We start from the raw sequence: 18,801 nt of genomic DNA on the forward strand, positions 1-18,801 counted from the left end.
AGGGAATGAAAAACATATGTTCACAAAACATATGTTTTGTGTTGCAGCATTATTCATAACAGCCAAATAGTGGAAACAATCCAAACGTCCATCAATGGATGAATGGATAAAATGTTGTATACCCATACAATGGAATATTATTCAGCCATAAAAATGAATAAAGTACTGATTCATATTACAGTATGAATGAACCTTAAAAACACTGTGCTAGGGACCAGCCTGGTGGCACAGTGGTTAAGTTCATCCACTCCGCTTCAGCAGCCCGGGGTTCACAGGTTCGGATCCCGGGCACAGACCTAAGCACCATTCATCAAACCATGCTGTAGTGGCATCCCTTATACAAAACAGAGGAAGATGGGCACAGATGTTAACTCAGGGCTAATCTTCCTCAGCAAAAAGAGGAAGATGTGCAACAAATGTTAGCTCAGGGCCGATCTTCTGCACAAAAAAAAAAACATCGTGCTAAATGAAAGAAGTCAGCCAAAAAGCCCACATATTGTATGATTTATATAAAATGTCCACAAAAGGGAAATCCATAGAGACAAAAAGTAGATTAACAGTTGTCAAGGGCTGGGGAGAAAAGAAAATGGGACATGACTGCCAATGTGTTTCTTTTTGGGGTGATGAAAATGTTCTGGAATTAAACAGTGGTGATGATTGCACAAGTTTGTGAATATACAAAAATCAATGAATTGTAAAGCTTAAAAAGGTGAATTTTTATGGTATGTGAATTACACATCAATAAAAAAATTGGTGAAGTTAGGTGAAATAAAGATTCTGCACTATATTAGTTTCCTATTGCCACCCTAACAAATTACCACAAATTTAGCAGCTTAAAACACCACACATTTAATATCACACAGCTTCTGTGGATCAGAAGTCGAGGCACAGTGTGGCTCAGCTGGTTCTCTACTTTCAGTCTCACCAGGCCAATCAAGGTAACAGCAAGGCTGCCTCCCTCTTTTTAGAGGATCCAGGGGAAATCTATTTCCAGACTCATTTAGGTTGTTAGCAAAATTCTGTTCCATGTGGTTATAGGACTGAGGTCCCCCCATTTCATTACTGGCTATAGGGTGGGGAACATTCTCAGTTTCTAGAAGCTGCTTTCATCTCTCCCAGATCATGGCCTTCTTCAAAGCCAGCAAGGGTGAGTTGAGTCCTTCACACTCTTCTGATCTCCCCTTCCATCTCATTTCTCTTATCTTCCTTTCCAATTGCATCTCACTGTCTGACTCTTCTGCCTCTTTTTCTGCTTTCAAGGGTTTGTGTGATTATACTGGGGCCACCAAAATAAACTAGGATAATCTCCCTATTTTAAGGTCAGCTAATTAGTAATCTTAATTCCCTTCAGGACAAATTAAAGCGGTATCTAAATTACTGTTTGAATAGCCAGGAGATAGGAATCTTGCAAGCATCTTTAGAATTCTGCCTACCACTTGCAGTATGCTTTAATCTTTTTTGTTTTTTTTTAATTTATTTTTCCTCCAAAGCCCCAGTAGATAGTTGTATGTCATAGTTGCACATCCTTCTAGTTGCTGTATGTGGGACGTGGCCTCAGCATGGCCGGAGAAGCGGTGCGTTGGTGCGGGCCCAGGATCCGAACCCGGGCCACCAGTAGCGGAGCACGCACACTTAACCACTAAGCCACGGGGCCGGCCCAGTATGCTTTAATCTTATACAGTTAATTTATTACTTGTAAACAATTTTCACAAGGAGGACTGTCTTTAGCTGTGTTGCTAATTTTAAGAGAATCCACAGTTTTCACATGCTAGTTGAGTTAACTAAAACAAGACTGAGTAAGATTATAGTCAGGAGTTGGTGAGATCAACCATCAATGCAACTATAATTTACAGCTTTAAGAAAACAGTTTTCTACAATAAACAATTTTTAAAATGAAGTTTCCTATAAAAAACATTCAAGCTCAAGGTTACAAGTCATTAAATCATTTAACTATTAAAACCAATCTTTCTTTTTTTTTAAATAATTTTATTTATTTATTTATTTTCCCCCAAAGCCCCAGTAAATAGCTGTATGTCATAGCTGCACATCCGTCTAGTTCCTGCGGGACACGGCCTCAGCATGGCCGGAGAAGCGGTGCGTTGGTGCGCGCCCAGGACCCAAACCCGGGCCGCCAGCAGCGGAGCGCGTGCACTCAACAGCTAAGCCACAGGGCCGGCCCAAAACCAATCTTTCAATAATACAGGAAAACTATTTGCCCTTCTTAGTAAACACACTTAAAAACAACATTAAGATGACAAGATATAGAATGAACATAGTTTTAACTTATATTTTTATGGTAGCTGGATCACCAATCTTTCTCTCTAAAAAAGGACTAATTTTCAAAAACAACTTGATAACTTCTCAAATTCTCTCTAAAAGTTCTTACCAAAAAAAGTTGTAGATTCTTGTTTTAAACATAATTTTTAAAAGGGGCCAAGTTAAAGATATTAACAGAGTCAGACAACAGGCTAGAAAGGACTCGCAGCTGGATAAGGGACACCCTGGTGGATGTCCGATCTGGCTGCATATCAGATTAAGAATGCAGCTACACGGGGCCGGCCCCGTGGCTTAGCGGTTGGGTGCGCGCGCTCCGCTGCTGGCGGCCCGGGTTCAGATCCCGGGCGCGGACGGACGCACCACTTCTCCGGCCATGCTGAGGCGGCGTCCCACATACAGCAACTAGAAGGATGTGCAGCTATGACATACAACTATCTACTGGGGCTTTGGGGGAAAAAAATAAATAAATAAAATTATAAACAACAAAAAAAAAGAATGCAGCTACAGCTCAGCTAAAGTCAGTGTAATGGGTCTGACAGCCCCAGAATCAAATCGAATTGTCCATCTCAGAAGATAGCCAAGGAGAAACTCTGACTGATACAGACTACTGAAAGGAAACACATAGCCAAGAACTAACTCTAACTTTCCATCATTTGACTCCATATAAGCTTCCACAGAATACAGATAACACCTCAGGGAGAAGTGGGGGAAAGCCCTGAACTGAGTTTAAATCTTCAATGATTGTGGGGAAAAAAAAATAACTGAAATTATCTAGAATTAACTGACTAGATTACACTAGTTATTGCTAGGCAGGATGGGACTAACATATAGACCCTATTCAGAGTCTTCATCTTTCAGTAGGAAGAACTTGGTCTGTGTAGGTTGCTTATTGCAAATAAACCTGAAATTTATGGATTTATAGGACAGGACTCCTTGGGAAAATCTAACAATTATAAATATTAGTATATTTAAGTTGTTTAACATAGCACATAAACGACTAAGACATTTCCATACCTTCTGCATGATTTTTCTTGCCCACCTCAACTGCAAGATGTACCACTGCGCTACAGGAAAAGAACACCGAGCTGCCCGGAAAAGCAAGAGAACACGTTGTAGGATTCCAGACACCTTTTGGCGATTATCTTTTTCAGCTTTTAAAAGAAGATCATCACCATCTTCCTGAAGAAGATAAAACAATTTTAGTAGCTAGTAACACAGAAATTTAAAATATTAAAACGAAAATAAAAATAGTGCTTCTCAAACTAGAATGTTCCTGGAGATCTAAAAAGGAAATTTTGAGGCATGGCCTCAGAGATTTCAACTATAGCTATTTCTAGTGTCAATCAAACATTTCTCTCCCTTCAAACAATGTAAAGGGCTAAATTGACCCTAATCTCAAGTCTTCCCCTACAACAGTTAAAGTCCATCTCTCCTGACTCCCTTGGTGGAATGTTCCAGAGAGAGCTTCTTTCAAGGACAATGCTTTTTCCCTTCCTCTGCCTGGAAAAATCTTACTTATATTTCAGTATCACCTCCTCTGTGAAGCTCTCCCACTCTGTGCTAGTATGGCACTTTGCTCAGACTTCCATTAAGCTTTCACCAATTTATTCTGTACTGATTTATGTATCTGTTTCCCACCATACTGAGAATTTCCTGAGAGCAAAGGCCTTTGTATTATCATAGTGCATAAAGTCCAACATGTGGTAGGACTCAATAAATGTTTGCTGAATAAACACTATTCAAGTCAGTGGCTAAAGATTAATTTCCCAGAGAATGAGATAATGTGTGTACTGTAAACATTTGCTTCCGCAACATCCTCCTATCAATGCCAATTCTTAATAATACTCAATTTTTAATTGGGTACCTGTCCCTCCCCTACATAGCCTATATGATTCAGGGAGAGCTGATCTCACATCCCCAGCTTCCAGGGTAGGCCCTAATCAATTGCCAAGCAGTACCTTGCATTAGCCCTAGCCAAGGGGACTGATTCAAGACAGGCAAGTGACCCAAGTCAGTCTCATAAGAGTGAATCTCAATACCCTTGCTTGGAATGCTGGGAGATAAATATTTCTGCTGTTTTTCTTTCTCCCCTTCCCTCTCCCTCTGGACACAGGCAAGGTATCCTCAGAAGTTACTGGCAGTCATCCTGCTCCCACAAAGGAAGCCAGCGTTAAGCTGAAGCTGACACCTTAGAAAACAAACTAGAGCGAAAGAGCCCAAGGCTTTGGTAACATAACTGGGTCAGAAGGCTGCCCTACCACTGGGATTCTCAATTATGCTAGTCAATTTTGACCAAGTTTTCATCCAACCCAGGGATTCTAGCTGACATAGAGTGACATTTAGGAGAAATCCTACCATTGAGGACTATTTTAAAAAATAATAACAAAATGAAGCACTACCATTCAAAGTAATATCAGCATAGGATATCCAAAAATATCTTAAATGCTACTTTTCATTTCTAAACCAAAATATTGAAGACTCAGATGTGAGAGGAAAAAGGAATTACTGAGAAATACCATAGACTATTTATCACTCCCATTTGTAATATATTACATCTGAAATATCAGCAAGTGAAATATTTTTAACCTAGTGAAACATAATTCTAAAGGTAACAAATGAGAATGTAACAAATTATTCTAAATAAAACAAAAGAAAAACTAGATATAGATAGAAGTTGCTAATATTGAAAAAGTAGTAATGAAACAATACCAGCATCACCTCAAAATATTAATCAAATATTAAAGTAATTTAAAGGTAAATAATTTACATTAACACTTTAAATCTTAAAACCAACTAATTGTAATGTTATGATTTTCAATAACAGCAGAGGAAAAGTTCCTGAGAGGAATATAGTATTGGTATTTACAAGACAGAACTGTCAATTGAACAGTGCAAGAGATAAAAAATGACCTTTCAAATCAAAGCAAAATCAAAATAAGTCTTTCAAAAGAGTTAAGAAAATGACGTGAATAACTGATTGAGGGCCGGCCCGCGGCTTAGTGGTTAAGTGCGCGCACTCCACTGCTGGCGGCCCGGGTTCAGATCTCGGGAGCGCATCAACGCACCGCTTCTCCAGCCACGCTGAGGCCGCATCCCACATACAGCAACTAGGAGGATGTGCAGCTATGACATACAACTATCTACTGGGGCTTCAGGGGAAAAATAAATAAATAAATAAATAAAATTAAAAAAAAAAAAAATTGACTGAAATGATGTATGGTTTCTAAATTCCAACATTCATTATTTCGTTACCCTAAACAAATGTCTATTTTTTTAAAAATCTGGATATAGAGAGATACCTCTTAATTTTATTACCACAATAATTTTACCATTTATTGAATGCTTACTATGTGAGCTAGGCCCAAAGGTAAAGCCTTTACAGGATATCTCATTTAATCCTCACAATAATGCTATGAGAGGTACTATCATCGTCTGCATTTTACAGATAAGGAAACTAAACAGCAGTTTGATACAATGCCCAGGATTATACAATCAATAAACAGCAAAGTGGGATCCAGAAGTCTGTCTTCAGAACTTGCATTTTTAAATTGACTATTACCAAATTGATTATTTTAAAAACTGGGAAAAATCAACTTTAAATTAATTAAAAGACTAATAAGCACAAAGCTTACTTCACTAAGAACAGCTGGCTGAGGACAATATAATGGAGGAGCTGGGAGATACAAGCCGAGGGGCACTAAACCCCACAGTCTCTTGCTGAAGTCCTTGGCAGAGTTTATCAGAAGCTGAAACGTCTCTGAAAGAATATCTGCATCAGCCATAACTGCTGCTTTCAGTATTTCTTGCACTGAACCAAACAGCAGATTTGCATCTTCCTCTTCAATGGGATCTAACAAATTCAAAATTAGGTAAAATAGTTAAAATTTACATTATACATATTCTATTTTGTAGGATAAAATTTCATATCTGAAAAAGCTGATCATCAAAAATGAACATATTGGTTGACATGCAAAACATCCAAACTTCTAAAAATAAATTTATTAACTATTCTGTTAAGATTACAGGCAATCGGAACATGAGACTTTTTCCAGAATTATACAAGATATTCTAAAAACAACTATATAATAAAAATATCCTTAGACTATAGTCCTGAGTCAAAAATAATAATAATAAAATAGTAAGGGAAAAAAGAATGTCAAGAAAGACACCAAAAACATATACAACATATGTGAAGGTAGTGGGAGAATAATTTTTTTCTTTTTCTTAATAGTTCAGCACAGTAGTTTTATAATAAAAGTTAATAAAAAATGACATGATATAAAGCTAAAAAAACAGAAAAATACAAAATAGTCATACAGTATGGCTTCAGTTAAATAAATATCTGTGTATATGTGGACATGTACCAGAAGGCAAAATGCAAGAAGATGCAGGTGGTAGAACTGGAGACTGAGGGGTTTTTATATTAGGAAATATTTTAAGCATTAAGGTATAGAAGATAACACGAAAACACTCATGTACCGACTTTTCACCCTTGTCTGATAGTAACATTTTTGCTATATACAATTTAGATTTTTAAAAAATAAAATGTTACAGAAAGAGCTGAGAATTCCATATGTGCCCATCATATTTCACTCCCTCTCTCTAAAGGCAGCCATTATCCAAAATTTGGTGTGGATATTTTGGAACTCCATTAGATATATGTTGTGTCTTCCTATTCTATACTCTACAAAGCTTAACTTCTCTTTCATATTTTCCAACTCTCTTCTTTATATCTATTTTGTATATATTTATCTCTCTATATATTGTGTGTGTGTGTATATAGAGTTCAAATTCATTTTCTAGTTCACTAACTAGCTGCTGAGTTTGTTTTTAAATCGATTTATTAAGGTATAATTTACATGCAATAAAACTGATCCTAGGTGCCGGCCTGGTGGCACAAGCAGTTAAGTGCGCATGCTCTGCTGTGGTGGCCCGGGGTTCGCCGGTTCGGGTCCCAGGCGTGCACCAACGCACCGCCTGGCAAACAATGCTGTGGCGGCGTCCCATATAAAGTGGAGGAAGATGGGCACAGATGTTAGCCCAGGGCCAGTCTTCCTCAGCAAAGAGAGGAGGATTGGCAGATGTTAGCTCAGGGCTGATCTTCCTCAAAAAAAAACTGATCCTTTTTAAGTATACAGTTCAATGAGTTTTAACAAATCTATACAACCCTGTAAGACCATTTCCATCGCCCCAAAAAAGTTCCCTTATACTCATTTGTTGTCAATTCCCCCCTTACTCCCAGGCAATCACTGATCTGTTTCCTGTCCCTATAGTGTTGCTTTTTAGAGAATGTCACGCCAATAGAATCATACAGTATGTAGACTTTGTTTCTGACTTCTTTCATCCAGCATAATGGTTCTACAATTCATCCATGTTGTTGCATGTTATCAGTAGTTTGCTCCTCTTTATTATTCCATTGTACAGATATATTGCAATATGTTTATCCATTCACAAGTTGATGAGTATTTCGGTTGTTTTAAGTTTTTGGCTGTTATGAAAAAGCTGGTCTTTGGGTGGTCCTATGTTTTTATTTTTCTTGGGTAAATACCTAGGAGTGGAATCCACTGGAGTTTTTACTTCCTCTTTGTTTCTAACCCCTGTAAATTTCCTTTACTTTAAGTGTATATTTTAATATACACTATTTAAATGTATATTTTAATATTTTATCTAGAAACACATCTTATCTATGTATTTATTGTGGGAGAGTCTTCAGATCATGTAAAACAACATATTTCCAGAACTGAAAGTTCAGACTGGGAATTTTTCTTTTTTTTTGTGAGGAAGATCGGCCCTGAGCTAACATTTGCCAATCTTCCTCTTTTTGCTGAGGAAGACTGGCCGTGGGCTAACATCCATGCCCATCTTCCTCCACTTTATATGGGATGCTGCCACAACATGGCTTGCCAACCAGCGCGTCTGTGCGCACCCGGGATCCGAACCGGCGAACCCCGGGCCGTTGCAGCAGAATGCGTGCACTTAACCACTTGTGCCACCGGGCCGGCCCACAGACTGGGAATTTTTTAGTCCTTTGTTTCAAAACCAACTTTCATGTAATTACATAATCTTTTCATTTGTTAAAAAAAAAAAAAAGAACTGGACAGAAAATTATCAAAGAAAATTTTATAGTCATATGTCCAAGTACTGTGAATTCATTCTAGTAAGAGAAATTATAATTAATAAGTTCTAGGAATCTAGAGTTAGAAGTCTCATTCCTTAATGGAGACAAGCACTAATAAAACCACAAGGGTCCCACAGGAGTGCTGGTTTTATCATTAAATATCTGACTTTAAATAACTGACCTCATTGTTTTCTGTCTAAACTTCTCCATCTATAAACAGACAAATTTTATAGGGCTCCTGGGTAAATCTATGTAATGCTTGTAATATATTATTTTTAATTTCATAATACCACTTTGAACTTTTCAAATTAAAAACAAAACTGATTTTATGATTTATACACAAGGCAAGAGTTGAACTAAATACTTCTAAGTGCCCTTCCAAGCCTGAGATTCTATGATTCTCTGACTGCAAAAGAAAATAGTCCAAAAGCAGCAAAATACAACTATTATAAAAGTATATATGGAAAACTGGAATATCATTCAGTTATTGACCATCATGTTTTGAGCTGGCATCCGTTTTGAATGCTTCCAAGCTTAAGAATAAATAGCATACTCTTTTTTTGGGGGGGGGAGATATTAATTATATTAATTTATATTAATTAACCTGATACATGTGTCAGACCATATATAGGTAACACACCTGTAAATTGCTTGTATTTTGAGCCCATTTCACTTTTTGCTTCCAAAGAGGCTGGCTGACCTAAAAAACACTGGAGTTTTTCCTGGAAAATCTGTGCTGGAGTCATATTTAGTGGTAGAGTCAGACCCTTTTTCTTTGACCTGAAATCACATCAAATTAAGGGAAACGAATCCGAATTTTGAAAAAAGGAAATATTCACACATCAAAAATTAAATATGAAATTTTAAGAAATAATGAAATTCATTTTCTTTATTCATACTACATTTAGAAAAGAAATATTCAAGGAAATATTATATTAAGGAGAATATGAAGGCTCTCCATGATTACAGTACTAATATATCTCCCCATCCTTATTCCCACTCCTGCCTATGTAATACATACTCTATTCAAACTGACCCACAGTTGTTTTTTGCCATATGCCTTTGGTTGTGTTTGGAATGTTCTCTCCTCCTACAGCTCCTCAATTTGTGAAGATCCTATCTTCCCTTCAATGCCCATCTCAAATGATATCTCCTTCATAAAGTATTTCTGGTCCTTCCCCCACTTGATATTACTGCTCTCCCCACTGTACCACCGGCACTTTTCTTACCAACTATGTAAATTATAATAATGTTTTGTCCTATTTTCTCTATCAAAGTATAAATGCCTTAAGCATAGAAACTGTGTGCCATTTAAGTTAATATCCACTAAAATACTTGGCATAGAGCTTGGTACAGAGTGGTTACTTAATTATTAAATATATGCTGAAATAAAAAATATAAAAGACAGCAATACTGTAATATTAAGAAAAGTTAAAATACAAAGATTAGTTTGATTAGCTTAAAACTCAAATCCTATTTAGGAACAAACTTTCTCATTGACTATAAGACTTTTGAGGGCAATTCTAACAAATAAATGTGCTAACTAAACGTTTTATCACAAATAAGTAAGCCACTGAGCTATCCAACACAGTAGCCACTGCTGCATGTAGCTATTTAAATTTAAACTAACTAAAATTAGATTGAAAATTAGGTTCCTTGGGCTTACTAGCCACATTTCAAGTGCTCAATAGCTACACATGGCTAGTAGCTATCATAGGAGACAGCACATACAGAACATTTCTGTCACCAAAGGAAGTTCTATTGGATAATGCTGAACTAAGGATTCCACAAAATGTATAAATACCAGCTATGAGAGAAACAAATGATACTTTAGATGATACTATTATACTATTTCTTAACTTAAGTTTGCCTAAAAATACAAACCTCATGAAACTGTTATCATGTTTACAGAACAGCTGGAAGGCCACACCAATCGAAACAGATGTCTTCCAGTCTCCAAGTTTATGTGCCAACCACACAGCCTCTGGAACCAGGCCACCAATAAATAATAATTCAAGGGCATATTCAACTGTCCACACATTAGAAAGATTCTGATCTCTAACAGCACTGGCCACCTTAGAGTGTTGCAGAGGAATAAGTCGAAGGGAGTGCTCTGTGAGTAAATTAAAGAAAATGGATATTACAATTACATATATCAGAACTCATGCCTCCTTACATGGGTACATTTATCTCTTCAGTCAGTATTTTCTACACAAAACCACAACAAGGAAGATACATACAAATGGGTTAAAATAATACTTAACATATCTAGAATTTTTTTTTTAACACTGAAGAATGTGCCTCAGTGGGTCATGAAGCAAATGTCAGCATTCTTAAAAAAGTGACACAGAACAGAGTAGAAAGAGAAACAGAAAAGACAGTATCCGAGTGCATTACACAAAATAAAGGTAAATATAGTTTAATAAAACTTTTATGTCAGATAATATAAACATACATATACACACTCATATGTACTGTATCAGAGCGTACAATTTATTAGTGTGGGCTGCTCTAAAATACATGTCTATTTCTCCTACTAGATTATGAAATTTGGAGGGCAGAGACTGCATTTTACCTGACTTTGCACTCCTCATAGTGTCATGCGATAAAAAACTAATTCGAGGTAATACTCAAGTGTATTAAGTGTTCAACATATTAGTGTTTATAAGAAAGTAGAAAAGTGTGATTTTCAATAATCCTGACTAAATGATAAGAGTTCAGTCTAGCCTGGGATTAAAAACAAAGGGTAATAACCTTCTCCCCAATCTTCTGTACCTTTTCCTAATTAAAGTAACTTAAATAAGCAACTTGAAAATACAATGACAGAACTGTTCTTGTTTTAAAAACACATATTGCTAAGATTTTCACTCACTCCTTCAAAATAAAACTAGTAAATGGTATACATGGTTTTGTTATGGTTTCTGCATAGGTAAAAAGCCAGGATATTGACTAAATTTTCCCTATTTTTTTATTCACTATGAGCAAGGCACTGTACTATTAAAAGAATTTGAATGATTTAATTTTCTGAAAATTTTGCTGCTTTCACACAGCAAACATCACACCAAATAAACAACTCAAATCCCCAATACATTCTGGCACTAGTTCTGACTAAAAAAATAAACATGAAATGTATCCTAAGTCAAGTTGCTGATACCATGTTTCAAGATACTGGAGATTAAAGAAATTAAAGGATATACACAAAGTTTCAGATATTTAAATTTTCAATAATCACAGTCTAGAGCATAGAAAGAGAATACAAAACCTTTCCTCCTACCCTCTCCTCTCACTGGGAAGATATTTACATAGGGAATAATAAGTGTGTGTCTCTGAGCTTTTACGAATGTTTACGAATCTGTCCAGAAACAATTCGATAATTCTATCACCTTTCTTCCTAGAGTGTGATAAAGATCAGTCTTCCTTAGGTATGTAAAGTGATCTGTAAAGATAAAGATCATGAACAAACAGCAAAAGTCCTATAAATATTGTAGGACAGGAAAGACAAGAAATTGAGACAATTTTCCAAGTACCAGGATTTCACCTTTTTTTTTTAAGATTTTTCTAAAAGCCACATGGAGTACTACCTGTCTTCTCTAGTAAAATAATGTGGATTAAGGATACAGCTTGTTGTTAGAAACATTACTACCAAAAATACAGAACACAAGTGATAAATACCTAGGTTGTGACAAAAAAGAGAGCTTAAATATAAAACCACTTTAATAATAACGTCATATGTACAAGGAAATAATAATACATATCTGAGAGTCTTAGCTGGAGGAAAGCATAAAGGTGAGAGAAAGGAGCAGAGGCTGTTCCCAGGGAGAAAAGGCAGAGAGCACCGGCTGAATCTGAGTTAGGAGACGGTGGAGGGGGATAGGGGAGCCGGCAGATCCTAGAAGAAATTGAGCACCTGTTTCTCTGCTCACCCCAGCCTCCTAAAAGAAGCCATAATCAAGTCAAAACCAACTCTTCTTCCCCTGGGAAGCAGAGACCTACTAGAAAAAGAACCACCAGATAATTTCCCTTCTGATCCTACCTCACACACATGACTTTCTAGGGACCAGAACCTCCTCAAGAACCCCAGGTGAGACTAGAGACTAATAGTGCTTTTGAAGCATCCAAGTGAGTGAGGACAGTCCTCCCCTCCTACCCACTTCCAGAGACAATTAAAGTCTGAACACCTAGTTCAAAAATGCATGGTTGATTAAATTTGCTGACTACTTGTTGCTACCTCTATTAAACTTCTAATTACATTATATCTTGTAGTACTCTAACCTATCTCTGCCTTGTATATATTTATCAGTTCATATTATTTCCTGCTTAAAGCCCTCCAATAATTTCCCATCGCACTTAAAATAAAATTCAGATTCCTCACCCTGGCTTATATCATCTGGCCCCTGTCTATGTCTGACTTCATCTCACACCACTCTCCACCTCATCCTCCATGCTCCGGCCACACCAGTCTTTCAGTTTATCAAACACATCAAGTTTGTTCTTGCTCTAGGACTTTTGCACAAGCTCAGGTTAGAATGCTCTAAGTCCTGATGTGTCCAGTGCTGGCTCTTTCTTGTCATTAAAAGTTCAGCTTAAACGTCACCCCCTCAGAGAACTCCTTCCTAATTCCCAATGTGAAATAGCCACTCAGTCAAAATGCATTATTCTATTTCAATTCTCTGCATAAGAATTATCACCGTTTGATATATCTTGTTTATGTATTCATTCATTTAATTTTCTGTCTCAACATATTAGATGTACACTCTATAAAAAAACAGGTACTTTATCTATTTTCTTCATGGCAGTTAGGATAAGTCTGTATTTCATAAGTCAAAAGAAAACAAAACAAAAAACCACAAATATTTTCATATTATTAGTTTCATATGGAGCAAGCTAATATATTTCCAGCACCTAGAACACTGCTTGGCACATAGCAGGCACTTAATAAAAATTAGTAGAATGAATGAATATCATAGAAATCTGTATACATGTTTATCTCCATAAGGGCAGGGCAGTTATCTAGCACAGATGAAGTACATTTTGACCCTATTAATGAAATGATTAAATAGAGCAAAGTAAATGATCCAAATAAAAGTATAAAAGTAAATCACCCAAATAATATTAAATTCTAATTTCACACAAAAATTTGTTAATTCCCACATTTTTATATAAATGAAGGTGGCAGCCCTTTAATTTTAAAAATGGAAACTTTATAAATACCAATTTGTCCAAAATTTGTGATTAAAAACCCATACTCAGAGTCCGGCCCCATGGTGTAGTGGTTAAGTTTGACGCACTCTGCTTTGGCAGCTTGAGTTTGCGGGTTTGGATCCCAGGCACGGACCTACACCACTTATCAGCCATGTTGTGGTGGTGACCCACATACAAAATAGAGGAAGATTGGCACAGACGTCAGCTCAGGATGAATCTTCCTCAGGGAAAAAAAAATCGATACTCAATAAAAACAAATCCAAGCAATTACCCTTCTCAGATTTTATTCATTCACGAATAGTCACTGAGCATCTCCTGTGTATTAGGCACTAAACTAGAACAGTATTATTTCCATAGAATAACGATCACTGTATAATACGGTTTTAAATATTATGTGTAAAAACAAAGGTGAGCAAATTATTTGCTTACTATATTACCTGTTTTAATATGAAGAGGAGGAAGAACGTTCACATTGTGAGGTGGCAAAATGCAAAGCAGCTGATTGGTGAAATAGGCGGCCATGAAACGAGCCATGGACTGGATAACCCTCACTGCCGCCTCAGGACGAACATTTCCAGTCACTCCCAACTCACAATGAGACTTCTCAGGAACTAAGGGATACAGCAAATGACCAAAGGAGATTCTGATCAAACTACCAACAAGTAATGGTATTTAAGTTCCCAATATTATACAAGAAAAAAATTATAATTAAATTTTTTTTCTGAGATGAGCACCCATGGCCTGTATAAGCTAATTTATAATAGGTAGCTATACTGCTTGAAGACGATAAAAAATAATTAGCTCATTAAGTATGAGCACCTACACTTAGGAACTGTTTATGACTTTAAGTTACCAGATTTTTCAAAAATCATAGAGGAATCTATACAAAACAATCCAGTCATGATGGACTTGCAAGCTTAGCATTTCGTTATTTATTTTTGCTTCTTGCTTTCCTTTCCAATATCTTTTCTTTGATAAAAGGAGGCAGGGTGTACTACAAGAAAAGCACCAGAACAGTGATTCTTAACACTTTTTTATGTACCATTAGATCTGGGAATACTCCCATTAGTAAGAGTGGCTCACTACTATAAATTCTTTTGGGAGGTAGGGACAAAAGGAATGTGTAGGGTGAAGGCATAAGGCTGGCGGGGGAAATTACATCAGGATTTCTGGGGTGATTCTGATAGAAACTAGCAGGAGTAAACGTGTCACCCCTATTGGAGAATCAAAACTCATAATATAAACTGGCATTCAGAAATTTGAAAATAAATAGTTAAAAACTATTAAATATAGATAAATACTAAGTTAATGTTAATTTTTATGAAATTTATGGCCCCAACAATAGCAAAATTTCTTTCTTTCCCAGAAGTCACCTGGTACACATTCACAAGAATATTAAGTTCTATATGTGTGTGGACCATTTCTATCTTTCACTGTACACTCCAGCACCTACCATTCCTCCTTTCATATCATAGGCAATCAAGAGTATTGTTAATAAACATGTTTTTTTACATATATAAAGGGGATCTTGAGAAAGTATTACTAGCCTTCAAGCAATATTCTTCATTTGGTCACCGTAAGTTTGAAAATATCATACTAGCTCTTCACATTCAAGTTAATAATACATGGGTAAGAATCTTTTCTCCTGGGTAAAACTTACAGTAGGAATTATACAAAGGCAAGATTTCTGGTAATCTTAATTAGGGAAAACTCATTATAAAAAACTCAGGAATAGCCTCTTAAACAGGGAGCAACTTGATTCTAAGAGATATGGTCACAGAGTAAAACTGTATCAATTCAGAAATAAAATAATTTGAAAGGGTAATTCTGTATATGGCACAGTGATGATAATAATGGCAATGTTATGCAATAAAATAAAATTATAAGTACATAGAATGATTTAATAAGGTAAGTATACAGGAAATAGAAAATATAGCAGGCCTGACTACTTGAAAGTCCTGCTTATAAGGTTGACCCTTGGCTGGCATCTGGGAACTTGCATTCGGAGAGGATCCCCACCATCTTAATTGATGCAAGTGGCTCACTGGACCTAATTCTTTGTGCAAACAATGTGGTTTATGCTAAACATCTGCTTTCCTTCTGAGAGTGTAGAATTTTGGTATGGCTTAGGCAAAGGGGGCCTATGTGATCAGTCCCCAGTTAAAAACCCTGGGCACTGATTCTCTAATGAGCTTCCCTGGTGGACAACATCTCACATATGTTGTCACAACCTGTTGCTGGAGGAATGAAGGGTGTCCTGTGTGACTCCACTGGGAAAGGATTCTTGGAAGCTTATGCCTGGTTTCCTGAAGACTTCACCCCATGCACTTTTTTCCTTTGCTGATTTTGCTTTGTATTCTTTCATTGTAATAAATCATAGCCCTGAGTACAACTACATGCTGAGTCATGCGAGTTCTCCCTGTGGATCACTGAACTTGGGGGGAAGTCTTGGGGACCTCTGACCCAGTAGGAATATGCTTAATATATTCTAAACAATCGTCATTAAAAATAAATCAAGTATATTACTATAGGTTCAACTTATCTTGAAAGTTAAATCATGTAATGACAATACTGCTGGAAAAAAAAGAAGACTATCCAATCAGTTAAAAGTCACAAGTAAAAGTCTTTTCACTCATACACAGCTAGCAGACCTTTCTGGAGGGCAATTTGACAACAGCCATCAAAAGTCTTAAAATCATGGATTCCCGGGACGGCCCTGTGGCTTAGCGGTTAAGTGCTCCCGCTCCGCTACTGGCGGCCCAGGTTCGGATCTCTGGTGCACACGGACGCACCACTTCTCCGGCCATGCTGAGGCCGCGTCCCATATACAGCAACTAGAAGGATGTGCAACTATGACGTACAACTATCTACTGGGGCTTTGGGGGAAAAAAAAAAGGAGGAGGATTGGCAATAGATGTTAGCTCAGAGCCGGTCTTCCTCAGCAAAAAGAGGAGGATTAGCATGGATGTTAGCTCACAAAAAAAAAAAAATCATGGATTCTCTTTGATCCAGTAAGCTCATCTCTAGAAATTTATCCTAAAGAAATTATTAGCAACGCTCACAAAAATCTACGTACACTGCAGCAATATTTAAAACAGTAAACGTGTGGCAACAACCTAAAATGTGCAATAATGGGGAAAAGGTTTAATAGGTTTTTAAAAAAGAGTATTATTTACATTGAGAAATATTCATCATAATACTAAACTTTAAAAGACTACAGAACAGAATATATAGCTCTGATAACATACATATATAAATGTATATAGAGGGCCGGCCCGGTGGCTTAGCGGTTAAGTGTGCGTGCTCCGCTACTGGCGGCCCGGGTTCAGATCCCGGGAGCACACCAACGCACCGCTTCTCCGGCCATGCTGAGGCCACATACCACATACAGCAACTAGAAGGATGTGCGACTCTGACACACAACTATCTACTGGGGCTTTGGGGGGAAAAAAAAAGGAGGAGGACTGGCAATGGATGTTAGCTCAGAGCTGGTCTTCCTCAGCAAAAAGAGGAGAATTAGCATGGATGTTAGCTCAGGGCTGATCTCCCTCGCAAAAAAAAAAAAAAAAAAATGTATGTAGATAAAAGTGTTAGAATTATAAGTGATTTTTTTCTTCTTGATACGTTTTCATATCTTCAAAACTGCCTAAAATGAACGTGTACTACTTCCATAATGAACACAAAAAGTCAAAAAGATAAAAATCACAAAGAGTAAGAAATCTATAAACAGTAGCTGAAACCATAAAAAATTAAGTTGGCATGGACTCCATTTAGAAAGTTCTGATACATTGGGCCTTTCAGACACATTTATATGCATAATATACATCGAATACCATCATGAATACTACTCTATAACCATTATAAATATATTATGTGTTGGTTCACATATATCTTTCACTCTGGTTATTGCTTAATTTAAATATACCTCTTTTAAAAAGGGCAATCCAGGGGCTGGTCCTGTGGCTTGGCGGTTAAGTGCACGCGCTCCACTACTGGTGGCCCAGGTTCGGATCCCAGGCGCGCACAAATGCACCGCTTCTCCGGCCATGCTGAGGCGGCATCCCACATATAGCAACTAGCAGGATGTACAGCTATGACATACAACTATCTACTGGGGCTTTGGGGAGAAAAAGGGGAAAAAAAAAAAAAGAGGAGGATTGGCAATGGATGTTAGCTCACAGCCGGTCTTCCTCAGCAAAAAGAGGAGGATTAGCATGGATATTAGCTCAGGGCTGATCTTCCTCAAAAAAAAAAAAAAAAAAGGGCAATCCAGACATTCTGCAGCCTCTTAAACAAAAACACTCAGAATACCTCAGAAAGTGATGTTCATCACTTCACTAAACCATCTTAAGCAACAGTTAAAGAAAATATAAATATATTAAGGAAAAATACTTGGGTATGTGATATTATGTCTAACAAATATGACTGTGAGAAAACAATTGTATCAGTTCAGCAGGCAATTACTGCTAAGCTCTGGGGATCCAAAGATTAAAAAAACCCGAAAAACTAGGTACTTGCTATTGAGAAGCTAACAGTCCAAAATTCACCATAACATAACTTAGCCATCACAGAGGCACAGCAACCAACTTTTAAGTATAAGCAATTTCATAACTAAACCTATAAATACAAATTAATAAGATTACACAAACTGATTTTTTAAAAGCATACCTGAACCATCTTCATTTTCTTCTACAGGTAGGTGCGACCATCTCAGTATTTCTCTTACTAGCTGATCACACAATCCTTGAGCATCATTTAAATTATAGCTATAGAGGTGGCAGTATAAAAGAGAAAGATAATAGCGTGTCTGAAGAAAACATGCTCTTCTTCCTCCTTAAACAGGAAAGAATTAAGCTTACATTAAAACATGTTAGCAAGGTAATGTTCTTGATCTGGGTTGGCAGGTAGACAGGAGTGTTCAGTTTATGAAAACTCATCAAGCTGTACACTCATGTTATGTGAACTTTTCAGTATCTGTTTTATACTTCAATAAAAGATTCTTTTAAAAATACGTCAGCAATACTTTGTGTTTTCATTTTTAAGTTCTGAACAATTTTATTTTCTTTCATCAGCCCTAGGATGACTAAGAGTTTATCCAAAGAGAGCTGCAAATCCTCATCATCTCAGCACTAAGGTTCACTAACATTTCTTTCAAGTACACATGGTATGAAACAGAAGGGAATCTGCTAAAAAAAAAAAAAAAA

The 18,801-nt window shown here is 36.9% G+C and overlaps 1 protein-coding gene across 4 annotated transcripts in view; it reads right to left on the reverse strand.

Moving 5' to 3' along the window:
• Positions 1-18,801, reverse strand: part of CPLANE1 (ciliogenesis and planar polarity effector complex subunit 1) — a 118,240-nt gene that overhangs the window by 82,339 nt on the left and 17,100 nt on the right. For all 4 annotated transcript variants that reach the window (XM_087443206.1, XM_087443209.1, XM_087443208.1 and 1 more), the window contains exons 15-20: positions 18,266-18,430; positions 14,035-14,208; positions 10,280-10,508; positions 9,036-9,175; positions 5,910-6,127; positions 3,292-3,456 (exon numbers count right to left, since the gene is read on the reverse strand). In XM_087443206.1, the coding sequence (XP_087299332.1) occupies positions 3,292-3,456; positions 5,910-6,127; positions 9,036-9,175; positions 10,280-10,508; positions 14,035-14,208; positions 18,266-18,430 (1,091 nt within the window). The remainder of the gene's footprint in view (positions 1-3,291; positions 3,457-5,909; positions 6,128-9,035; positions 9,176-10,279; positions 10,509-14,034; positions 14,209-18,265; positions 18,431-18,801) is intronic.

This window comes from Ceratotherium simum, chromosome 18 (genome assembly GCF_057802395.1).
Source record: "Ceratotherium simum simum isolate JZ-2026a chromosome 18, ASM5780239v1, whole genome shotgun sequence".
Lineage (NCBI taxonomy): Eukaryota > Metazoa > Chordata > Mammalia > Perissodactyla > Rhinocerotidae > Ceratotherium > Ceratotherium simum.